The sequence below is a fragment of the Symphalangus syndactylus genome, chromosome 21, assembly GCF_028878055.3.
Source record: "Symphalangus syndactylus isolate Jambi chromosome 21, NHGRI_mSymSyn1-v2.1_pri, whole genome shotgun sequence".
Classification (NCBI taxonomy): Eukaryota; Metazoa; Chordata; class Mammalia; order Primates; family Hylobatidae; genus Symphalangus; species Symphalangus syndactylus.
The window spans coordinates 29,525,458-29,546,809 of NC_072443.2; the positions used below are offsets into that span (position 1 = coordinate 29,525,458).

Consider the following 21,352-nt stretch of genomic DNA (forward strand, 5'->3'; position numbering starts at 1 on the left):
GGATAGTTAACAGTAATCTTAGACAAAATGCCCCAGAGCAGGAGAGATCTTTGCTTCTGGTTTGTTTTATGATGGACAAGGAAAAAAGACATTGGTGAATCTCGACTCTTCTAGTTTTGATTTGGGAGGCCCATAAAAGCCTGCATAGTGAATCAGAAAAGGAGCACAGACATTCTGAATTAGGATACTTGGACTGGACTTCTACCTTCCCCAATTACAGCTGTGTGACACTGGGCAATTCATTGCATCTTATTTACAGGGTATAATGAGATAATGCACATTTAGAGACACCATAAAGAGAAAGTGAGATAAATTAGTTTAAAGCTTTATAAAGTGCTATAAAAATTCCAGTTGGCATAATTAGTATAAAAATAGTCTCAAGAATAAATGTAATAAGAAAACTAAGGAAACATATCTTAACATTTGAAAAAACTCGTATCTCTATACAAATTCCATTTTGTAATGAAATGAATACAATTTTAAACCTGCAGAATTATCAGTGCGCATAGATTAATCATAACTGGAAATATGGGATATCTCCTAAGCACTTTATTAGAAACAATAATAACTAAAATTCCAGGCACTGTTGTAAGCACTCTCTAAATATTAATTCATTTAATCCTATAAGGTAGTTACAATTATTGTTACCCAACAAGAAAAAGTGGTTTACTAGTTTGATGAAGGTCACATAGCAAGCAATACTAAGTAGGAAATCACAACAAGGGGATCTATTTCAAGAGTCTAATCATTTCAACAGTACACTATAGGATCAGCATGTAGTGGTTTTTCAACCTCAGATTCATAGCCAAGGTTAAAATAAAGGTGAAAAATAGCCGGTTGCTACTACTGATCATTCATAAATGTAAAAAATTTAAAACTATTTTGCTCAAATTGCAAATATCAAAACTAAAAAAACTACTACAATCAATGAATATTCTGTTCGCTCTAATTGAAAAGTTTCAGCTCTTTAACAGGAAGACGTAAAATGTATCTGAATAATTATACCATTTCTGAGGATACGTTTTTACATAGTAAAAGCTTTTTGTTTTAAACATTTGTTGCTTGAATCCAATTTAAATTTTTAATGCATGAAGTTGGTCTAGAATGAGCTGGTCATTTAGAATAAGTCTACATTCTAAACACTTTTTAAAAATGGTGTCAACTTTAAAAACACTTATAAAAGATCCATGTTGGAGTCACCTGAAAATGTTTCCAAAGTGCCATTATCTGTTACTGTCCACACACTCTACAATACAGTGGGCATCCATCTAATTTAGTCATTAGACTTAAGAATCAAGCACTTATTCTACTAGATTTTATTTTCTCATATCCATCATTTCCTTTCCTTTTCTAGTGCATCACTCTAGTTCATAATGTTACTATAATGTATTTGAACAACTCTCACAGCTTCTTTATTACTCCCAATGTGAAAGGGAAGCTCCAAAATTTAATCACATTTACACAAAAGACACAACGGGTGGTTAAAGACAAAAGTGCCCATTTAAAACGTTCGTAAAGGCAAGTATTATTTTCTATTTGTAGTACCTAAGTTATAAAATTTCACTGAGGCTAGAAATGTGAAGACTGGTCACCTTTGAAGGAAGATAGAGTAAAATATTTATTTTATTTTATCTTATTTTTTGAGACAGAATCTTGCTCTGTTACCTAGGCTGGGGTGCAGTGCTGTGACCTCAGCTCACTGAAACCTCTGCCTCTAGGGTTCAAGCCATTCACCTGTGCCTCAGCCCCCCAAGCTGCTGGGATTACAGGCTCCTGCCATCATGCCCAGTTATTTGGTATTTTTAGTAGAAACAGGGTTCGCCAGGTTGGCTAGGCTGGTCTTGAACTGCTGACCTCATGTGATCCACCCACCTCGGCTTCTCAAAGTGCTGGGATTACAGGCGAGAGCAACTGCGCCTGGCCAAAGATTATTTCTTATTGCCTTAAAAGTGATCAGTTGAACTTGTTTCTCACCTCTCTCAGACAGCTATATACATTTTCCCAACAACACTCTCTACATATGGAACATCTATAAATCTCCTTAATCATATTCCACATTAAAATCAGAGTTTATTGATTTTTTGGTAAATTACTATTTTGAATACGCTGATATCTTTCTTTTAAATTATATCAAACAATATACAGGAAGAAAAACCACAGGAAAATTAATTTTACATTTAATTGAATTAAAGTCCTCGGCAGTAATTCAAAACATAGCTGCATATCCAACTGACAAAGATATCCATTTGTATTTTGGAAGGAAGATATGAAGAACAGAGTTTGGGGTTTGTTCCATTCAGGAGCTCAAAGGCCATTTTCCTTTTCTTTTTTTCTTTTATTATACTTTAAAAGTTCTGGGATACATGTGCAGAACGTGCAGGTTTGTTACACAGGTATACACATGCCATGGTGGTTAGCTGCACCTATCAACCAGTCATCTACATTAGGTATTTCTCCTAAAGCTATCCCTCCCCTTGCCCCCCAGCCCCTGACAGACCCTGGTGTGTGATGTTCCCCTCCCTGGGTCCATGTGTTCTCATTGTTCGACTCCCACTTATGAGTGAGAACATGCAGTGCTTGCTTTTCTGTTCTTGTGTTAGTTTGCTGAGAATGATGGCTTCCAGCTTCATCCATGTCCCTGCAAAGGACATGAACTCATCCTTTTTTATGGCTGCATAGTATTCCATGGTGTATATGTGCCACATTTTCTTTATCCAGTCTATCATAGATGGACATTTGGGTTGGTTCCAAGTCTTTGCTCTTGTGAACAGTGCTACAATAAACATACATGTGAATGTGTCATTTTAGTACAATGATTTATAATCCTTTGAGTATATACCCAGTAATGGGATTGCTGGGTCAAATGGTATTTCTTGTTCTAGATCCTTGAGGAATCTCCACACCATCTTCCACAATGGTTGAACTAATTTACACTCTCATCAACAGTGTAAAAGCATTCCTATTTCTCCACATCCTCTCCAGCATCTGTTGTTTCCTGACTTTTCAATGATGGCCATTCTAACTGGTGTGAGATGGTATCTCATTGTGGTTTTGATTTGCATTTCTCTAATGACAAGTGATGATGAGCTTTTTTTTCATATGTTTGTTGACTGCATAAATGTCTTCTTTTGAGAAGTGTCTGTTCATATGCTTCGCCCACTTTTTGATGGTTTTTTTTTTCTTGTAAATTTGTTTAAGTTCCTTGTGGATTCTGGATATCAGCCCTTTGTCAGATGGATAAACTGCAAAAATTTTCCCTCATTCTGTAGGTTGTCTGTTCACTCTGATTATAGTTTCTTTTGCTGTACAGAAGCTCTTTAGTTCAATTAGATCCCATTTGTCTATTTTGGCTTTTGTTGCCATTGCTTTTAGTGTTTTAGTCATGAAGTCTTTGCCCATGCCTATGTCCTGAATGGTACTGCCTAGGTTTTCTTCCAGGGTTTTTATGGTTTTATGTCTTACATTTAAGTCTTTAATCCGTCTTGAGTTAATTTTTGTATAAGATATAAGGAAAGGGTCCAGTTTCAGTTTTCTGCATATGGCTAGCCAGTTTTCCCGACACCATTTATTAAATAGGGAATCCTTCCCCCATTGTTTGTTGTTGTCAGGTTTATCAAAGATCAGATGGTTGTAGATGTGTGGCATTATTTCTGAGGTATCTGTTCTGTTCCATTGGTCTACATATCTGTTTTGGTACCAGTACCATGCTGTTTGGGTTACTGTAGCCTTGCAGTATAGTTTGAAGTCAGGTTGCATGATGCCTCCAGCTTTTTTCTTTTTGCTTAGGATTTTCTTGGCTATACGAGCTCTTTTTTGGTTCCGTATGAAATTTAAAGTAGTTTTTTCTAAGCCTGTGAAGAAAGTCAATGGTAGTTTGATGGGGATAGATTGAATCTATAAATTACTTTGGGCATTTTGGCCATTTTCATGATATTGATTCTTTCTTTATGTCCTCTCTGTTTGCAGATGAAATGAATGTATATTTAGAAAACCCCATCGTCTCAGCCCAAAATCTCCTTAAGCTGATAAGCAGCTTCAGCAAAGTCTCAGGATATAAAATCTATGTGCAAAAATAACAAACATTCCTATGCGCCAATAATAGACAAACAGAGAGCCAAATCATGAGTGAACTCCCATTCACAACTGCTACAAAGAGAATAAAACACCTAGAAATACAACTTACAAGGGATGTGAAGGACCTCTTCAAGGAGAACTACAAATCAAAAGCCATTTTCTAGATCCTGAAATAAGCACAGAATGAAAACAATTCCTTAACTTTTAACCTTACATGGTAATGCTGCAGAATCACTGCTGCATAATATACTACCTCACAAAGGAAGATGTGCAGAAGTTCAGGGTTGAGAAGATAAACGTTTTGTTAATGTCCCATTAACACGTGGATGTGAAAGACAACTCTCCAAGTTTTATTACTAAGGGTAGCACAGAAATGTTGCACACAGAGTAATATTACTTCAAAGAATGTCTCTAGAAAGGTGATTATTCAACTTATTTAGTATTCTGTGCAAACTCTGCTTGCTTATTCAATTTATTAAATAACACAGATGTTTCAGAAAGAGAAAAAAGCATCTGACACCTCTTGAGAGGCATGACTAATGGGCCATTATGACAGCAATTAAAGAGTAACCACTTGCAGCCTGTAACTACTGACACAGCTACTGTGCATTTCTTAAGTTTTCTGTTAATTACATAAAATTTAAGTCTCTAATGAATTTCAATTAAACCAAAGTAGGGCATCAGATGGAAGGAAAAGTTGGTGAAGAATGACTTGCTAAAAATGCACACTGCTGAGCATAGTATGATTTATGGTCAGGGTTTAATATTTCCTATTGGATTCTAACTGATTTATCATAGCTTCTTGGCAGACATGCAGCCTTTAAAATCATATTCATATCCGCATGCCCAACCAACATAGTAGAAAGTAACAAAAAATGTCTAGCAGCCATAATTAAATTGGAAGGATAACAGGATACTCATTTTAAGTAATTATTAATACCATGCCCCTCAACAGAAATTTCAGGTTTAATTTTAACTTTAACTTCTTGAGACTAAGGATTGTGTCTCAGAGTTCTTTTTAGTTCAGAGCATAGTACAGAACATGGGATATTGCAGCTGCTCAAAGAATGTTTCCTAAATAAATAAATAAATGGAAAATGATAATTGAAACAATCTTGGTTTGATTCTACCAAACCAGTAAGAGGAAGAAGCAAAATAACAAATTCTTCCTGTGCACAGTTAAGCTTGCAAATTTAATCATATAAAACAAAAACAATGTCTTTAAAGTATCATTTTTGAATGAGGAAAAAATTGAAAAAGAGAGACGTCAGTTATTTTAATCTAAGTCCAGACACCTAATACCTTGAGAACATTTCTCTATATATCTACAAGCTTAGATACCACTTTTGGCAATATTTTGCGGAACTATGAAGTGTGCTATAATTTTGTTCTTCTTACTGACATATTTATCATCAATTAGGTTAAGTCAAGTGAGCACAGCTAGGTGAGATTACAGATACAAGACCTTCAGCATATCTAATGTTTTACAACTGTGCTTCAACTAGATTATACGACTTTTATTTTTATTAAATACCAGAGGCATTTTGCAATAACATATTTTAATGATCAACAAACATTGCTGTTCATGCAATAATACAAAAGCTGCCAAAACAGATATGCTAGTTGGCAGGAAGCACTACTATGTGAAGACTATATCTAAATGTAAAAATATTTAGATTATCCAAAAGTAGAAATGTTCAAAAGTTGAAACTTCCTTTGACCAGTAAGATCCCACTGAGATACAGAGACTGTGAAATATCAATTTAGAATTATTGACCTAAGAACAATTTTCTTTAGGGGTAGAGAAAACGTGAACTGGGGATTACTGTGCATATTTTTTTTTGGTGTAAAACAGCGATAAAAATGCAGTCTTACTGCTTCTGTGTTAGTGCTGGTAGTACTGCACACGATAAAAGTAAAATAACATGGTTCAAGAATGGGTGGAAAAAATCACAATGTAAAAAGTTAAGGAAACCACAGAATAGCTAGTGAATGGAACAAAAGGAACTAAGCCTTAGATATTCTAGGATTTGTTCTCAGATACTGAGTATGATAAAAGGTCTTTGAAAAGATCATAAATAATTCTCAGAAAAGTATTGTAAGAGCTTTTCACAATCTACAATACTGTCTTCTTATTTAATGTACTTTTAGACTTCCTTTTCTTTTACATTACCTAGCATGCAATTTATAAGTATTTACTGAGTAATGACCAATGTGCAGATAACATGCTAGCAGAGAGATTCTAAAATAGGTAAAGTAATCCACACTCTAGAAAGGAAATACATAAATATGGAAATATTTACAATATGAACATAATGAGGTAAGAGCTTACAGAAACACATACAAAATGTGTGAGGAGGATGCTTATTAATGATGAGCTGCTTTGTGTGAGGAGAATTCAAAAATAATACTGAAAATAATGGTTTGCATATTTTTCATTAATTTAGGTGCAAAATTCAATGATCAGATTAAGATAATAATATTACTGTCTAGTAACATAAATGTAATTTATTATTTCAACCTTCTGAATAGTTTTGAATTTGTCATTTTTGTTTCTACTTTACTTAGTAATCTACTTTATTACTCTCTCACATAACTTTTAAAATTTTAACTAAACACAATTTTCAGAGCTTGACATTTATGTACTTCCTTAATTTCTAAAAGTAAAACTGAGAAGTAGCTGAGAGTGAAAAAGAGAAATGGTAAATGGTAACAACTTACCAACATTACTGAACATATCTTCATATAAGGTCATTAGACCAATATTAAAAATCATGAAATAATTCAAGGAATTGATAAGCAACAAGCAAGAGGAACTACACCAATTTGGAGAATGCACAGTAACACACAGAAATGTTGTGGTGATGAAAACGACACAGCATTAGTAATACAGAAAGACAACCAGGAAATGTTCCTATGCCTTTCGCACATAATGAACCTATTGCAAATAGTTCACAAACCTAACAAATACAGTAAGTCCTTAATTAATATTGTTAATTAGTTCTTGGAAATTGAGACTTTAAGTGAAACAACTTACAGTATAATGAAGTCCATTTTACCCCAGGCTAACTGATAGAAACAAGAGTTAAGGTTCCTACGGCATACAGTACGTCACTTTGCTCAAAGTTGCAGTTTCCAAGAATCTACTGACAATGTTAAGTTAGGACTTAAGTAAACGTAGTATTTATTTACTAAGAATAAATAAACTTTCTTTTAAGAAGTATATAGAAAGTAAAATAAATAAAATATTTGTTGCTTTACATTCAGCCATACTTTTCTACTCACCCCGGGCTGCAAGGCAAACAATTATTTTATTATTTTTATTATTATTTTATAGAGATGGGGTCTCCTTATGTTGTCCAGGCTGTTCTCGAACTCCTGGGCTCAAGGGATCTTCCTGCCTTGGCCTCCCAAAATACTGGGATTTAGAGGTATGAGCCACCATGCTTGGCCAGTAAACTATTTTGTATGACGCTTTAAAAAAAAATTTTACTAAACAAATGTTTCTGTCAAACTAATAGCAGCTTCTGACTTTTTTTTTTTTTTTTTTTCTTTTTTTTGAGACGGAGTCTCGCTGTATCGCCCAGGCTGGAGTGCAATGGCGCAATCTCGGCTCACTGCAAGCTCCGCCTCCTGGGTTCACGCCATTCTCCTGCCTCAGCCTCTCCGAGTAGCTGGGACTACAGGCGCCCGCCACCACGCCCGGCTAATTTTTTGTATTTTTAGTAGAGACGGGGTTTCACTGTGGTCTCGATCTCCTGACCTCGTGATCCGCCCGCCTCGGCCTCCCAAAGTGCTGGGATTACAAGCGTGAGCCACCGCGCCCGGCCAGCTTCTGACTTTTAACCAACTTAACCTCCAAATACTAAGTACAGTATTGAGTTACAGATGTGAAGTCTTGCAACATGTATGCATGTGTATGCTCTAAGACTGGAGCCCCAAGGAAAATGGCTGAAATACACAAGCCCTGCATGGAGGCAGAGTGTTAGGAATTTGTATCAGCCTATTATTCTGATTTTCTTCAGAAATGCCAGGCTTTTAGTTTCTTTGTACTTGTAAAAACCACACTACCACCCTGAAGGCAAAGAAGGGTGACAAATACAGTTTGTTTTCTTTGTTAGTTTAATATGTATCCTGAAACACTGAATGATTATCAGGTACACCAGTCCTAAGTAGTCCAATTACAGACAATCTATCACTGAGTCAGTATCTCTACAATACCTCCTACTGACACATTTGAAATAAACTTGCAAACAATTCTGTCTTCTACCAACATATCTACATTTATTGAATGCAGTTTTTAAAAGGTACTGCTAAGTTTGCAGAACTATTACTGTTAACGTAATTTAAATAGAAATCAAGTATCTATGTTGAGAATGATCTCCCTCAGCATCTCCCTGTAATACGCAAATTTCACCAACATCATGAAGGGATAAAAGGAATAAGGGAGAAGATATAAAGAAAAACCTAAAACACAATATAAGCCAAATGCATATGAAGAAGAGAAGTATAGGATTTTGAACAATGTTACTGAGGTAGCAAAGATCTCTGGGCATTCAGAAAGGACTTTGAAAATATAAATCAACTGTAATTCATTTCCTAATTCTTCCTCTTTTCCTGATCCATTAAAAAAATTTTCACAAAAGAAGAAGCAGGCCCTTTTATGACTATGAAAATGGGAAAATCATTATATTTTATTACTAAGTAAGGAGCTCGGCAGGCATCAATGCCCCTCTGAGTCTGTCAGCCCCCTTCCATGAACCTCAATGTCCATCCTTCCTCAAGTCATGCAGAGACGCAGGGTTGGACAAAGAAAATCAAGGACTCAGAGGGCTTAGAAATAGGGTAGGAGTGTCAACTATATGCTTCACCGAAAATCTTTTTTAAAGGCTAGAAAATTTAATTATTTGCTTTCTAAGCCCTATCAATATACTTCTAGCTTAATATAACTATGTCAAACAGTTTCCAAATGGCTTGATCAAAATATTCCATGACTCCTCCAAATACTCAAAACTGGAAATCTGTCCAAAGATCCATTTTAAAAATCCCCAGTCTTTGTTACAGATGAAGAAATATAAGAAAGTCCTTGGGCTCACGCCTGTAATCCCAGCACTTTGGGAGGCCGAGGCGGGCGGATCACAAGGTCAGGAGATCGAGACCATCCTGGCTAACATGGTGAAACCCCGTCTCTCCTAAAAATACAAAAAATTAGCTGGGCGCGGTGGCGGGTGCCTGTAGTCCCAGCTACTCGGGAGGCTGAGGCAGGAGAATGGCATGAACCCAGGAGGCGGAGCTTGCAGTGAGCCCAAGATCACGCCACTGCACTCCAGCCTGGGCAACAGAGCAAGACTCCGTCTCAAAAAAAAAAAAAAAACAAAAAAAAAGTAAAAAGAAAGTCCTTGGGAAAACCAGTTATTCTCCAGACCTTCCTATAAAACATCAAATCAATTTATATTTATTGAATGCCTGCTGCAGACAGGAAGGCAATTTGCCTGAGATTATACTTCAGTACATAGGAAACTTTAATGCCTGTTTCTGTGGGAACTATAAGTGTTTGAGAGATACTTCCTGTCTGATTCTCCAATTTCAGCACTACGGAGTATATATGAGACAGGAACCATGCCTCCTCAGGAGTAAAGAAGTTTGCTTGAAAATATCAAAATAAGATTTATCTACTAGGGTTTACTTGGCTTCAGAAACTGACCTACTACAAACAGATTCTGACCTATCAATGGCATAAAAATGTCTAGTTGGTAATATCTATAAGTGAACATACGGAAATCCATGGTACTACAGAAGTAGAACTACTGATGACTAATATAATAAAATTCATACATTTAAACATATAAAATTTTTACACAATCATTTCAAATAAAGCACTTACCAGCATTACTTCCTAAACCATTAAGAAAACTGAAAAGAGAAATATTAGTAGGACATATAAGAAAGACATCCATGTTGCTAATGATTATACCTGCCATGCTGTAAGGCAAGAGGTGCACATCAAATGCCCACAAGGCTCAATCTTGACATCTTTGTCATTCTCTGCACAAATCTTACAGAGCTGAAAAGTGGAGCCCATTTCACAATATAATTCATATTGTTCCTGGAATTTGGGGAGGAGGGAGAAAGCAATGTTAATGTATTTCCAGCATGAATTGTTAGTATCAAATTTTCCCAAATAAAATGACGCACAGTCAATATCTCACAATTGATCTTGTCAGAATTTTGTTACCATTTGAGACATGTTTTGAATTGATAATCACAATTTGGTCTACAAAATTCATTTTAAAAAGGTTTGAATTTTTGTCATCAATCTTACATGCTTCTTAATGATTCATATTATTTAAGGTTCCTTTACTGTTCCTTTAGGAAGGGACTTGCTTCAATAGTCACGGTGACTCAAAAGACAAAATCTATGGTTTTAAAATAGGAATATAAAATGACTTTATCTTTTTTATAAATGCCACATGCTCATATAATTTAACTGTCAAATTGAAAAAAAATGATACTTGGCTAAACATTAAATTTTATTGTTTCAATATCTTTAGAAATTCCTGAATGGAAGAAAAGCGACATTTACCAAGCACTTCCCGCGTGCCAGGCACTGTGGTCCACACTTAACTATTTCACGTAATCTCCAAAGCACAAGAAGATATATTGAACTTAACAAAAGTTAGGCCTGGGGCTTAATCAGTTTAAATTGTTTGCTTCAAACTCTAAAGCCTCTGACTAAAAAGTGCATACGCTTTCCCTAACACTGTCAAGAAAACAAATCACTTCAGTAACCAAAAACCATTTTATTAAAACTGCAATGTTCTTGATTGATTGGGTTTTTAGCTTAAAACATTTTGACACAGTAACATTTTCAAAATTCAAATACTGAAAAGATCTTTGTGACAAAAATACAAATAAATTGGTAAATTCGAAAAAATAATGAAAAAAGATGTTAGGAATACAAAGAAAAGGAATTATGAAACGAATATTTGGGTAAATAAAGCAACTTTTAGTTCAGTAAGTGACTACAATGTGCCTGGCACTGAGTAGGATAAATAAATAATATTTAGTCCACAGCCTACTAAAATATATTATAATCCTGGTGAGAAAAATATATATATACATAAACATACATGGATACATATGCATGTACATGCAGGTACACATACACATAAACTGTGTCTACTATGATGTGTGAATATACAAAAATTTTGTGGGGAACTTAAGGAAACAGACAAGAGAGAATACATAAAAATGGAAAAGAAACAAAACTAAAGTAATTCAAAGTAAGTTATAAATTGCTGATGTCCCTGAAATAATAGATAAGTATTGATACTGGTTATGACTGTCCAAAGGACAAATATGCAATTATAAAAAAAATTACATTAAGCTAAAATCAAAGATGCAGATCTCAATGCAACCTAAAGAGTAAGAATATTTATGAGTAATTTAAGGGAATGTTATTACTTCCAAAGATTTTTTTTAATGGCTTTATAAAGAGGAACTGCCTTTCCTAAGTATCCTTTCACACATATTTGAAAATACAGGATCACTACATAACTTTTAAAATGGTAATCATATATTAAATTTAAAATGGCAATCATGGCCAGGCATGGTGGCTCATGCCTGTAATCCCAGCACTTTGGGAGGGCGAGGCAGGTGGATCACCTGAGGTCAGGAGTTCGATCCTGACCAACATGGAGAAACCCCATCTCTACTAAAAATACAAAAATTAGCCGGAAGTGGTGGCAGGCGCCTGTAATGCCAGCTACTTGGGAGCTGAGGCAAGAGAACTGCTTGAACCCAGAGGGCAGAGGCTGTAGTCAGCCGAGATCGCGCCACTGCACTCCAGCCTGGGCAACAGAAGCAAAACTCTGCCTCAAAAAAAAAAGAAAAGAAAAAAAGTGGCTCACGCCTGTAAATCCAAGCACTTTGGGAGGCTGAGGTGGGCAGATCACGAGGTCAAGAGATCGAGACCATCCTGGCTAACACGGCGAAACCCCGTCTCTACTACAAAATACCGAAAATTAGCCAGGTGTGGTGCGCTGGCAGGCGCCTGTAGTCCCAGCTACTCAGGAGGCCAAGGCAGGAGAATGGCGTGAACCCGGGAGGCGGAGCTTGCAGTGAGCAGAGATCGCGTCACTGCACTCCAGCCTGGGCGACAAAGCAAGACTCTGTCTCAAAAAAAGAAAAAAAAAAGGCAATAATTTATTAAATTTACATGTACAATATGTACATATAAATGTCAATGTGTATGTCTCACATAATGATGTAAAGACCATAGGAACTGAAACCTGGAGAATTATAAGGTAAATCATTATCTACTGTCTTTAAAAAAGCTGTAATTCTTCTCTTGTTTTTTCTCTTAGATTTTTATTATTTATTACACAAGGCATGAACATATCTCAAATATAAAATATTTTAAAACTAGACTGAATGTAAAATAAAACATTCAAGTTCTCCCTTCATCCCCTCCCTGACTGCTCAATCCCTTTTCACCTCCTCAGTTAAATCTTCTTACCAGTTTGGTGTTTTTTGATCTTTTAAAAAGTATACTCACATGTTCATATACAGCAATTAATTAATTATTTCCTTATAGAAGTTGAACGTACATAATGTAACTTTACCAAATGAAATGTTACCTACTTGTACTTTACATAAATGGAATTATTTTATAGTACAAGATGCAGAAGTTCCCATGTGCGTATGTAGAGCTACCTCCCTCCTGTTGATGACTTCACACAATAGTGTGAGAATAGTAGTCTATTTTATTTAATCTATTACTAAACTTTAGTATTTTGTAATTTTTCACTTTTACAAAAAAATTACAGTAAATATCTGTTGTACAGATTTTTGTGTGCATGTGTAAGTGATATATATGAGATCTATTACATATATAGAATCTAAAGTGAAAAGATATTTTCACTTAGATTTTTATAATTACTGAATATCACTCTCAAGAAAGGTTTTACCAACTTACATTCCTATTCATAATCTATGAGGTTGCCAGCAATGGATTTAGAAAAACATAATTGTTATCTTCAACAGGCTTCAATTACCCATTTGACTCTAAAATCTAAGGCATATAATTATTCTAATCTTTTTTTGGTAGCTTTCTAAACTATGGCTCTCTCCTTACAACCACCTACCTGCTTATGGATTTATTTATTTCCCCCATACAAATGCCAATACTATATGGAAAGCAAGAATTTTAACAGCATAAATTTGTATCAAAAAATCTAAGAAAGTAATATAATTTCTCCTTAAACACTCTTAGAATTCCTTAAGTACATTTTGTATTAAATACCTGTGCATGATTTTAACTACACTATGAGAGTCTTATTTATTTCAAGGGCATTATGGATAATTATTTAATTATACTTTTCTAGAAATTATCCTTACCTGTGTAACTTTTATATGGTCATGAGGTGTAGGTTCACATAATCCAGTTAAATCAGGATTATAACTCCTCCCATCAGGATAAAGATAACTGAATTTAAACAGAAACTTTATTACCTTAAATATACAAGTTTTAATTGCATTTAAGGATATTTAATCAAATTGTTCTATATTCAAACATACATTTGGATGTTTCCTTTTTATGTAACATATCGATAACATATTACTTCAATGTTTCCAAATTATTATGTTGTTTTTAGGACGCTTAAAATGCAGAAATTATTTTCATATAAGAAATACATAATGAATATAGCCTAACCCACTAAGCAACCATTTTCAATGAAATACCTGTAATATATGTCTCTTATATAAGTTAAGAATTTATTTCGCTGATCAATCATGTTGTATTCCAAACACTTTGAAGATATACCTATTTGCAACTATTATATCTTTCATCTGAGGCACAGGAAATGTTAATGGTATCATTTTACACCATGCCTAATACCACATGGAAAGAAAAACATAATTAAAGGCCACAGTTTTCTTAAGTTATTCAAACACTTCTGTGGTGTTCCTGTTTCTACAGTTTCCATATCTCTTCTCTCATCTCCCCCTCACCTAACACAAACACATGTGCACATATGCAAACACACAGACACACAGGCACATACACATTTTAAAAAATTAGAAAATGTTACATTTCCATGTTTCACTGACTTAACACTACAAACACAAAATGGTCTATAGATACAAGGTTCTATTATCAGGGAAAACTGAAATCTGAACTAAAAGTTGTAGTAGTAATGCATTCTTGCTGTGTTAAATCAGAAGTTGTACTTGTTATTGAAAAATTAATTAAAAAATAAAATTTACTGTGTTGGTAAATACTTATTTTTAATTTAAAAAAGTGGTAATGTCACTGCTGTGTTTCATCAGTTTATTAAATTATGGTTAATTCTGTTTAACATCTTCCTATACTAAATTTCTTAAAACAATAAGAATATAGTACTGTAGTATGTATATTTTGAAGGGTAAAACTATAACAAATCTATTCTTTAAAATAACAAAAAATATTTATCCTTGAATGAGGAGTCTACAACCATGTTAAGTGTTAGAATTTACCCAGGAAAACCAGAAAAGTGAACTTAAAGAACAGATAATTCTTACATAGTAAGGGACAAATCAGTGAGATGATTTTTTTATGATTTAGCAAAAGGAGTTTACTACAGCTGAGTATGATACAAATTTAGAATGTCCTTATGGGTGTGTTACAAAATTTGACAAATATTAAATGAGGAATGATAATCCAAAGAAGATAAGCAACTATTTTATATATCCTAAAAATTGGCCATTTTAAAAAAAATTATATAAAATTTTATGTATCACATTTCAATAATATGAAGAAATTCTAGCAAGAATTCAGAAATTAAAGATTACAAAAATCCTGATTAGGGTACCATAGGAAAGGTTAAAGGTTCTTTTTAACCTATCAGGAGGTTGTTGATAGGTTAAAAAGGTTAAAAAGAACCTTTAACCTTTCCTGTGGTATGCTAATCATCATTTTTGATGATTTCTGTCCTTCGTACACCCAGGATATACTGCAGGGAGCCCTTTTCAATGGCATTGAAGGAGTAAAGAATGTTGGGTGGTTATCAAAATAAATATCTGTATCAACTATGCCATACAATATTGGATTAACTATTAATATAAGGAAATACAGTGGACCCAGATGGTAGCTGGAAAAGATGATATCCTATACTGACGTTATGAGAAACCTTATTTAATTAATTCGTAAATCCTATTTTATCCTAATATATTATTAAAGTTCGAAATCAACTAGCTAAATCCCTCTGGAGATACGTGTGTGTGTGTGTGTGTGTGTGTGTGTGTGTGTGTGTCTGTGTGTGTGCAACTCTTAGGAGTTATTGTGCTCAGGGTTTAAAGGCTTTGCTCAACTGATTACAATACTAAAATTTGTGACTCTGAATGACATTTGAAAAATAGAAGGAATAATTCAAAAAAGCTATATCAAAATTTTTCCATCTACAGATTTGCCCTTTCACCCTCTACTTATAAATTCAAACTTTAAAGTATATTTTCTTAAAAAAAAAATCTGTAATCATGGTAAATCAAAATCTATACACAAAGCTTTGATGCATTAGAAGAAAGGTATAAATAACCGAGACTAGCAAATTTATGAAAATTAGAAGGAAAAAGAAAGAGAAATACACATTTGGTACCATAACTTGCCATACAATTACTATGTAACTAATTTATTGAAAGGTTTTGTGTGTGTTGGTATTATTATTTTTTTTTCGGATAAGGTCTCACTCTGATGCACAGGCTGGAGTGCAGTGGCACAATGTTGTCACTGTAGCCTCAACTTCCCAGGCTCAGGTGATTAACCCATCTTAGCCTCCAGAGTAGCGGGGACTATCGTCACGCGCCACTATGCCCAGCTAATTTTTTTGCATTTTCGTAGAGATGGGGTTTTGCCATGTTGCCCAGCCTCATCTCGAACTCCTGGGCTTGGAGTGATCCTCCTGCCTTGGCCTCCCGAAATGCTGGGATTACAGGCGTAAGCCACCACTCCCACCCAAAAGCTCATAAGTTTTTAAAAATTCCTAATTTTTCTTTGCATAAATCTCATCACTTTTTTTCTTTTCTTTCTTTCTTTTTTGCAATTACTTTGAAAAAGGTAAAACTCAAATCATTTGCTCTTTGTTAACTCTGGTGCACTTTCTCCTTCTAGGTTTCTATCAGAATTCATACTGCAGCGAATTTGATCACGAGCATCTCTAAGTTACCCAGCAAGGCAGAGGGGAAGAAAAAGCAGCATGATCAAGTGCACTGAGAATACAAGGAGAGGACAAAGGGAATGGCATGTGAATAAAACAAATAAAAAGAATCAGACATATTTACTATGAAGGGGCCCAACAGATTGTCCATACTTTGTGTGTGGAGTGAGTGGGGGAGAATTCATCATTAATCTAAAAAACAAAGGGGAACTTACTTATTTTTAAATTTTAAAAAGGAATAGCTTGAGATAAACTAAACTTAGCTATTAACATATAGTCCTAGGATATGGAGTTATTATTAGTGTGAAAAAGGAAAGATCTACAGAGAGAAAAGAAAAGGAAGGGGTGGAGGGAGAAACAGATAAGAAAGAGAAAAGAAAATCTGGCACTAACAATCAAAATAAAAAAAGTGAAACTGGCTGGGCACAGTGGCTCATGCCTGTAATCCCAGCACTTTGGGAGGCCGAGGCGGGTGGATCATGAGGTCAGGAGATTGAGACCATCCTGGCTAACATGGTGAAACCCCGTCTCTAATAAAATACAAAACACTAGCCGGGCGTGGTGGTGCACGCCTGTAGTCCCAGCTACTTGGGAGGCTGAGGCAGGGGAATCCCTTGAACCCAGGAGGCGGAGGTTGCAGTGAGCAGAGATCGCGCCACTGCACTCCAGCCTGGCAACAGAGTGAAACTCCATCACAAAAAACAAAAAAGAAAGAAAAAATGAAACTAGTAATCCAAGGGTTATATGAAAAAACAGAAGTTAATTATTCTAAATAATTTTCTCTTAACATAAAAACAGTTTTACATCCATTTTAAAACTACCTTTAAGTCCCAAGTTTTTATCATATGAAAGATAAAAATTCATGTTGTAATTTGAAGTTGAAATGTATTTGCTATAACATAGTTTCAAATAATTAGGTTACCTTAAAATGATTATATAAAAAGATAAACAAAAAACTAAGGAACATTCATTATTTCTCAGTGTTAACATAAAAAGCAGCCTCGCTATACATTTTCGCCATCACAAAGCAATCTTTATTTTTCAAATTCATGAATCATAAGCACTCCAACTTCCATTTCTCATACTTACAATCCTTCCCTGCTGCCATCAATCAGGGCTTGAAATAAGGGCTTGTTATGAGGTATGGTCTGTAAGATATTCCCATCCCCAGTCACATAGCCAATGGCCCACTGTCCCAATCGAGTGCAACTTAACCGGAAAATATAGCTGCAAAACATAAGAAAATCACATCTAATTACATTCAGAATGTAAATCAATACTAAACAATTTGTTAGGTTTCTTCCAAGCAAAAGAATAAACAGAATCATTTACAATTCCTGAATATTCCTCATATTCTATCTTCTAACTTATTTTTAACATTGTACTTCTCCATTTATCAATTTACAAGAGAAACACTGATCATTTCTTTTTATTTAAATACTTCCAGATACATATATAAGAAAATAAACAAGATTGTAAACTATCTAGGGATTTTTTTTACCATCATCATCAGGATGCGGTGTATGGAAATGCTGATGGCATGGAATGGCTACAAAATAAATCACTCTTGGAATGTAAAAATAAAATAAATAATTAAAAATTTAAATTTAATTTGCCTACCTCAGACAAAAACTGAGCCAGTTTCTATTGTAGAACTCAATATATTCCTTTGTAATTTAGACATTAAAATTAGTTTTTTTTTTTTTTTTTTGAGATGGAGTCTCACTCTGTCACCCAGGCTGTAGTGCAGTGGTGCCATCTCGGCTGACTGCAACCTCCACCTCCCAGGTTCAAGCGGTTCTCCTGCCTCAGCCTCCCGAGTAGCTGGGACTACAGGCATATGCCACGATGCCCAGCTAATTTTTTGTATTTTTTTTTGTTGTTGTTTGTTTTGTTTTTGAGACAGAGCCTCCAGTCTGTCGCCCAGGCTGGAGTGCAGTGGCGTGATCTCGGCTCACTGCAAGCTCCGCCTCCCGGGTTCATGCTATTCTCCTGCCTCAGCCTCCCAAGTAGCTGGAACCACAGGTTCCCGCCACCACACCCAGCTAATTTTTTTGTATTTTTAGTAGAGACAGGGTTCACCGTGTTAGCCAGGATGGTCTCGATCTCCTGACCTCGTGATCCGCCCGCCTTGGCCTCCCAAAGTGCTGGGATTACAGGCATGAGCCACCGCACCCGGCCAACTTTTAAAAAAACAGTAACTTTTCTTTCAGGTATTCCTGCCATTCATCCCTAAAGCTCAAAAGTGCAAACTAGGTAATTTCCTGGCTGCCATCTAACCATGTCAAATTCAGTATCTTACAAGGGGAAGTTAAGATAGTTCAAAAATATAAATCAAATCAAGTCCCTTGAAACTAATATCCAACAAAAGGAGGCAGCAACTTGGCTTTAAATCCATTATTATCATTTATGTATTCATTTAGCTATCTATGTACTTATTTCATTTTAGATCATTTCTCTTTATTTGAGTGTACTGCATTCAATCTTTCTATCAGGATATCCTTCTGGATTTTATTATCCATTAAGCAGATCAAAAACAAACCAACTTAAATCTGTTGGCGATATTTTAATATTCTAGCTGCTGTATGTATGTGGCAGACACATGTATGTCAAAATATACTTTAGTCATTGATAGACCAAGTACTATAAATGTAACTTGAAAGACACACTTTAACACACATAATGGCTGTAGTCACTGGATTTAATTAACTTGTATATTTAGTAGTAGGGTGTAATTTCATCTTTGGACAAACTAGAATTTTAAAAAAGAAGTGATTTTTAAATATTAAAAACTTTATATTGGTGATAGAATCTTTGGAAAGAACTTTTCAAAAAAGTCTAAAAACATATATCCCTAGAGAAACTGAAAATAGGATATCAATCTGTCAATTATTGGCATTCTTAATCAAAATCAGATAAAACAATGCCACGGAGACTTACGGCTATATTATGAGAAGTGCCAAAAATAATAGAAAGTCACTATAAATTATAATTCAGAAGAACATTATTAAACTGTTACATAAAAAAATTAATATGATAAAATTCCTTCAAATTAAGTCAAAAGTTAAAATCTTAAAAATCTGTGTACTATGAATCTCAGCAAAATTTATAGAGTATATTAACATGAAGAAAATAATTACACATCTGCATTGCTAGTAATTTTAAATGTAATTCCAAATTTATTCATATACTAAGAATCAATCTAGTAGATACTGAAATACATACTTGTGAAATTGCTCACATTTTTAATTCATCTCCTTTTCTGTTGCTCTAAACATTGTTTTGGGATGGTGTTTCTAAAACTTATTATTATACAGAAGGTTCAAGCAATTCATGTATATAAGAGATAGTAATACCAGCAAATCTGGCAAGAGCCAAGGGCATTTTAGAACAATTTCTTCCTGTCAAGCACCTTTTTCCTATTCCATTTAATTTGCTGCTGACCCTTTGGCTGGTGGCTACCCCTTCCCAACCTCAAGTGAATTTCTGGCTTATTTTTAGCACCTTGCACTCTTAAAACAACATGCTTAATTTAATCAAATTGGGGCCAGGAGTGGTGGCTCACACCTGTAATCCCAGCACGTTGGGAGACTGAGCAAGGTGGATCATTTGAGGCCAGGAGTTCGAGGCCAGCGTGGCCAACATGGCGAAAACCCGTCTCCACTAAAAATACAAAAAAATTGGCAAGGCATGATGGTATATGCCTGTAGTCCCAGCTACTCAGGAGGCTGAGGCATAAGAATCATTTGAACCCAGGAGGTGGAGCTTATAGTGAGCCAAGATAGTACCACTGCACTCCTGCTGGGTGAACACAGTGAGACTCTGTCTCAAAAAAAAAATATATATATATATATATATATGCGCATATAAAATGAAGTATGTTTTTTTTTTTTTTTTTTTTTTGAGACAGAGTCTCGCTCTGTCACCCAGGCTGGAGTGCAGTGGTGCGATCTCGGCTCACTGCAAGCTCTGCCTCCCGGGTTCACGCCATTCTCCTGCCTCAGCCTCCCGAGTAGCTGGGACTACAGGCGCCCGCCACCACGCCCGGCTAATTTTTTTGTATTTTTAGTAGAGACGGGGTTTCACCGTGGTCTCGATCTCCTGACCTTGTGATCCGCCCGCCTTGGCCTCCCAAAGTGCTGGGATTACAAGCGTGAGCCATCGCACCCGGCCAAAATGAAGTATCTTTCATGTTGACGAGGTGGTTTAGGGTTCAACGCCACTCGTCACCTAATGAATATTTCACTTAGATTTCCAAATGTTACTATCTTCACCCCGTAACTCATATTTTGTCAGATGGATCCCCAATAATAAAGCACAACCTAAGGAGCCAAAATGTCCTTGAAGTAAATCTAATTGTTTTCTATACTATTAAGTCAAAGACATTAAACACTTTCTAAGATTAAAAAAAAAATGTTAAACACAGATATTCTGCAAAGCAAATATTTGCTACAGTTTTTTTTAATTCATTAAGGGTGTTTTCCTAAACACATCTTTAGTACCCATGTCATACTTTACACATTATAATTTGTTACATATTATTTATTTCATCATTAGCTACCTAAAATTTGGTAGAAAAAATCATTACATGGCAAGTTAGGAAGGAAAATAGGATTTTTTTTCTCAGAGGACACTATTCTAGTTTTTTAAGGTGTGATTGATATGCAAAAAAGCTGTATAAAATGTATATATTGTATGCATTTGAAGATAAGTTTACTGGTGGGTCTTATGATAAATATTCTTATCAGAGGGCAGTAGTTTTTTACTAAGAGAACTTTTCCAGATAGTAATGAGACCTGGCTGCTGTTCTCAACATTGTAATTCATGTTCTCCATGATACTGAACAAGAAAACAAAACCAAAAATAAAGGCCTCAGTTCCCTCATTATTTCTATGATTGGACAAGAACATTTATCAAATAACTCACATTAAATTTCGTATGATTGCATAATTCCAACCACAACACATTTTTCACATCATATGCCAAGAGCAAGAAAGATACTTTATATGATGTCATTCAAGAGAGTAAAAATTACGGAAAAATCTGATCATGAGAGATTTTTGAATGAAACAAAATCATTCATC

At 35.1% G+C, this 21,352-nt stretch overlaps 1 protein-coding gene across 16 annotated transcripts in view; it reads right to left on the reverse strand.

Moving 5' to 3' along the window:
• CBLB (Cbl proto-oncogene B) overlaps positions 1 to 21,352 on the reverse strand; it is a 268,224-nt gene that overhangs the window by 121,875 nt on the left and 124,997 nt on the right. For all 16 annotated transcript variants that reach the window (XM_063630593.1, XM_063630594.1, XM_055260467.2 and 13 more), the window contains 3 exons: positions 17,358 to 17,495; positions 13,474 to 13,561; positions 10,049 to 10,180 (listed from right to left, as the gene is read on the reverse strand). In XM_063630593.1, the coding sequence (XP_063486663.1) occupies positions 10,049 to 10,180; positions 13,474 to 13,561; positions 17,358 to 17,495 (358 nt within the window). The remainder of the gene's footprint in view (positions 1 to 10,048; positions 10,181 to 13,473; positions 13,562 to 17,357; positions 17,496 to 21,352) is intronic.